This window comes from Berghia stephanieae, chromosome 15 (assembly GCF_034508935.2).
Source record: "Berghia stephanieae isolate SIO BIC M18660-M18661 chromosome 15, UCSD_Bste_1.3, whole genome shotgun sequence".
Classification (NCBI taxonomy): domain Eukaryota; kingdom Metazoa; phylum Mollusca; class Gastropoda; order Nudibranchia; family Aeolidiidae; genus Berghia; species Berghia stephanieae.
The window spans coordinates 25181566-25186565 of NC_088374.1; the positions used below are offsets into that span (position 1 = coordinate 25181566).

General features: G+C 34.6%; 1 protein-coding gene across 1 annotated transcript in view; it reads right to left on the reverse strand.

The window, feature by feature from the left end:
• LOC144960555 (membrane metallo-endopeptidase-like 1) overlaps window positions 1–5000 on the reverse strand; it is a 50056-nt gene that overhangs the window by 40303 nt on the left and 4753 nt on the right. Inside the window, exon 2 of the mRNA XM_078893765.1 lies at window positions 992–1179. Within this exon, the coding sequence (XP_078749891.1) occupies window positions 992–1179 (188 nt within the window). The remainder of the gene's footprint in view (window positions 1–991; window positions 1180–5000) is intronic.

Below are 5000 nucleotides of genomic sequence, written 5' to 3' on the forward strand. Positions count from 1 at the left end.
TAGTGGTGAAGATAAGCATGACTATTCAGAAAGCATGCAGTATATTGAGATATATAGAGATTGTGGTGATGATAAGCATAACTTTTCAGTGATCATAATTTATATTTAGAAATATGGTGATTGTGGTGATAAGCATGAGTATTCAAAGATCATAATTTATATTGAGAAATATGGTGAGTGTGGTGATGATAAGCATGTCTTTTCAGTGATCATAATTTATATTGAGAAATATGGAGATTGTGGTGATGATAAGCATGACTTTTCAGTGATGATTTTTTTTATATTCAGAAATATGGTGAGTGTGGTGATGATAAGCATGACTTTTCAGTGATGATTTTTTATATTCAGAAATATGGTGATTGTGGTGATGATAAGCATGACTTTTCAGTGATGATTTTTTTTATATTGAGAAATATGGTGAGTGTGGTGATGATAAGCATGTCTTTCCATAGAGACAAATGCTATGAACGTTACGAATGTTCCCTTCATGGACCATGGTAAATTTCCATTTATTGCATTTTCCCTGAGCAAAGCAGAGATGGCGGAGATGAAACCCTTCAAGAGAAGATGTTATTTTTAAATGTTTCGAGTTTGTCCTTCATCTACCGTACTATATTTCTCTTCATCACTTTTTGCCTTTTCCGAGCTATTAAGACCTCATACCAATATTGAGCAACACAGTGATGGCGGTTATGACAATCTTCAAGAAACAAATTTCAAAGACGTTTCGGGTATTTTCCGTATATACCACGATGAATTGCTCATCCTCAATTTTATCATTTTTCTGAGCTACCATGCTTTATATTAAGCAATAGAATGATTGATGCAATGGTAAATAAACGTTTTACAAATACAAGTGTTAAAAATGTTTCGGGTTATCCCTTCATCTGAAGTGATAATCTATGTATTATCATTGTTTTTTAAACACTTTTCGAGCGAGTGTCATACCACAAGACCACATAACCACAAACATAAATAAGAAATAACCAACCTTGAAAGTTTGTCTGTCATACCATAATGTTACATTCATAATGACATCAACTAAGACATTTCTATGAGCGTATCTGTTGAACACTTGTTGTAAATTGAAAGAGTTTCTGTCCCAATTCGGGTTGAGCGTTGGCCAATCATTTCTCCAATACGTTGGGTAGTCAACCATTCCTCGAGCCTCTATAGCATCTGTAAATAATGCAAATAATATTTGATTCTCTGCTGTTGACAAGATAGATGAAAATAAGGTCCAAATAATGATCATTTGAAACAGTTTTCCAACAATAATATGATCAGGGGCGTGGCTATATTGGTTGATTTGGTGCCTGGCACCAAATCCATCTTTCAAAAATTTTATGGATTACAGCAATTAAAAAAATAAAACTGAGAAATAGTAAATACCGCTAGCCCTTCTTACTTATTTGAGTAAGTCCTTTCTGTATATTATTTTCTTTCTTTTGTATTTACAAATAAAGCATGTTTTAAGTCATTTTCTTCTTATTCTGGAACCACCTTATATTATAAGGACGCCACGCCACTGAAATATGATGGATTTATATTATACGATTCTTTCATCTCCTCGCATTTATTAAACGAGATCATTTTATCGCACCCATTAACACAAGCTTGCGAGTATGTGTTATTGCGCGAAAAAAATATAACGAGTTTAATAAATATTCACCATAATGTGTATCTTTCTTTTTCTGTTTGAATGACATTTGACACAAACCTAAAAACGATGGATTTGTATTCATGCGCACCAAAAGATTATTTATAATTGAGAATCGGCTGTCTTTTAAACCATATCAGTTGACAAATGTTATTTCTTTAAAAATACATTTTTTTCCATTCCAAATCACTTTTTAAAGATTATTGCAATTCTTCTGATCGAATGATTTTCAAATGCATTTGATCAATTGGAATCCCTTCAAAGAGCGTCTCTACTGTTTCGTTTGGTATTGCAGACTTTTCGCGATCTTCTGTATTCAAATCTTCTGAAAGTAATGATGGGATACTGAGTTTTAAAAGGTAAGAAAGTGTTTTCTCTCTCCTTTAATGGCATAACCTTTATTGAATCTCTCACTCTACATCTGACATTTCAAAAATGAGGTTTCCAATCATTTCTCAATTTTGGGGAAAGAAGAAAAAACAAAACAGAAACAAAAACATTACACTCATTTTTGTTTGGAATTCTAAAAGGAATTTTTTTACTCCTCTGGTTTATATTTCTATACATTGAAATCTTAAAATTGTTCTTTTAAATTCCTTAGAAGAATGCACGTCTTTTTTTAATTGCTGTAAAGAACACATAAATCATATAAGACCAAGATGAGAAAACCGTATAAACAGGATGAAGCAATTTTTGTAAAAAAAATCAAATGTAATTTCATTTAATCGGTAATTATAAAATTAAGAAATTTCAAATTACTTACAACTTCTAATTCTTATCATTTTGGTCTTAAACACAATGTTATTCCTCTAGTAATTTTGCGATTACATTATGATCAGGAAAAGGTTTCGCAACAGTGTAAAATCATGCCAAACATACCCGGGAGCTGATATCAATTCTGACCATAACCCACTTATTGCAAAGCTAACGTTAAAGCTAAAGAAAATTAAAAAACCAAAGCTATTAGAAAAATTGGACATCGATCGTCTAAAATGGTCATCAGAATTGCAGGAGAAATATAATGTCTCTGTTTCGAACAGATATGATGAACTACTTATTGAATCACAAGAACAATTCTCACAAGCAAATGCAATTGAAGAAATTGATATAAAATGGAACATATTCAAAGACAGCATAAAATTCGGTAATAAGGTTATTCCAAAGAAGGAGAAAAGAACAAGAAAGCAATGGATGACACCAGAAATTTTGGATCTCATGTCAGAACGAAAACAAATGAAGAACAAACCAGAGTATGAAGCGCTGAATAAGAAAATCCAACACAAATGTCGCATAGCAAAAGAAAATTGGCTTAACCACAAATGCAGGATGATCGAAATATTTGGCCTAGATGGAAAAGCAGCCCACGAGGAAATAAGACAAATTTCGGGCAAAAAACGCACCACTAACAACAATAACTGTATTAAAGACAAGAATGGTAAAATATTATTTGAGAAAGAGGATATAAAAGAAAGATGGTGTCAATACATTGGCGAGTTATTTGATGACGACAGGCACCAAATACCTTTGCCAAGCAACACTGAAGGTCCTCCAATACTCGCATGTGAGATAGAAAATGCATTGAAAAATATGAAAGATGGCAAGGCTGAGGGTGAAGATGGCATTGTAACAGAAATGCTAAAAATTTTGAAAGAATTCTCAATTGTGAAACTAACAGATCTCTTTAATAGTATTTACAATACAGGCGATATTCCAGACGAACTTGCCAAATCGGTTTACATCACCCTACCGAAAAAACCAAAGGCGACAACTTGCAGTGATTTCCGCACAATAAGTCTGATGCCCCATATAACTAAATTATTATTGAAGATCATCCTAGAAAGAATCAGGGCTGCCATCGATAATGAAGTTGGCGATGTACAGTTTGGTTTTAGAAAAAATAATGGGACAAGAGAAGCAATTTTCTGTTTAAATAATATCACACAAAAATACCTTGATCATCAAAAAGGAATCTATGCATGCTTTATCGATTACGCAAAAGCATTTGATAGGGTACAGCATGGAGAATTAATGACATGTCTGGAAAAGGCAGGCATTGATGGCAAAAATATACGGCTAATAACCAATCTATATTGGCATCAAAAAGCAGCCATCAGGATTCAGGGCGATCTGTCACCTTTCACGCCAATTAAAAGAGGAGTTCGGCAAGGATGTATCCTCTCTCCATATCTATTTAACCTGTACACAGAGTTTATCTTCCGTAAAACTGAGCACATTCCAGGTATTGTTATTGGAGGTAGGAGGATAAATAATCTGAGATATGCAGATGATACAGTATTGTTGGCATCGAACGAGACAAATCTACAGATCCTTGCAAATCAAGTAAACCTGAACAGTACAGCAAAGGGTCTAGAGATGAATGTTCAAAAGACGAAGGTAATGGTTATGTCAAAGAAGCCTGAAAAAAGCGCAAAAGTCCAAATTAATAATCAAAACATCGAACAAGTAGATTCTTTTAAATATCTTGGACAGACAATGACCAACAACGGAAAGAATGAGCTGGAAGTGAAAAACAGGATTGCTATAGCTAAGTCGAGGTTCAGTCAACTGAATAACATTTTAACTTCGCAACAAACGCAGATGAAAACGAGAATAAGAATACTCAAATGTTATGTCCACTCAACACTTTCTACGGCTCAGAAACATGGACCTTGAACAAACAAATAGAGAAAAGAATTGAGGCCTTTGAAATGTGGACTTTCCGTCGCCTTGGAAAAATCAGTTGGAAAGAAAAGAAAACAAATCAAGAAGTCTGTGACATCCTTGATATCAGACCGACCCTAATGAAAGTAATAAAAACAAGAAAACTTAAGTATTTTGGACACCTAAGACGCCATCAAACTGTCAACAAGGACATTCTTGAGGGTAGAGTGGAGGGGAAAAGAGGAAGAGGCAGGCCAGCAAGAACTTGGATAGACGATGTGAGGACATGGACAGGATTGTCGGCAGCCGAATGCAGTCAGCAAGCCGTCAACAGGGAAGATTGGCGTGTCATTTCAAGTCGACCTCAACCCATGAGATGACACTGGAAGAAGAAGAATAATTTTGCGACTTAATAGTAGACATCCTGTGAATTTTTAAGTGGAACCCCTGCTTCTGCGTCTGCAATGTGTTCCGAACCCGGTGTCAAAACATTACAATAAACACATTTCACAATCACGAAACTGTTTCTCATAAGTAACTTGGAAGAGAAAGTCTTCTGTTGACGATGATAGACAATCAGACCTAAATTATAACGACAAACCGTTGTATCAGTCAGAGATACTGCGATTTAATTCCGGATTTCATTATCAAATTTAAGAAGAAGAAGACACTAAGGGGC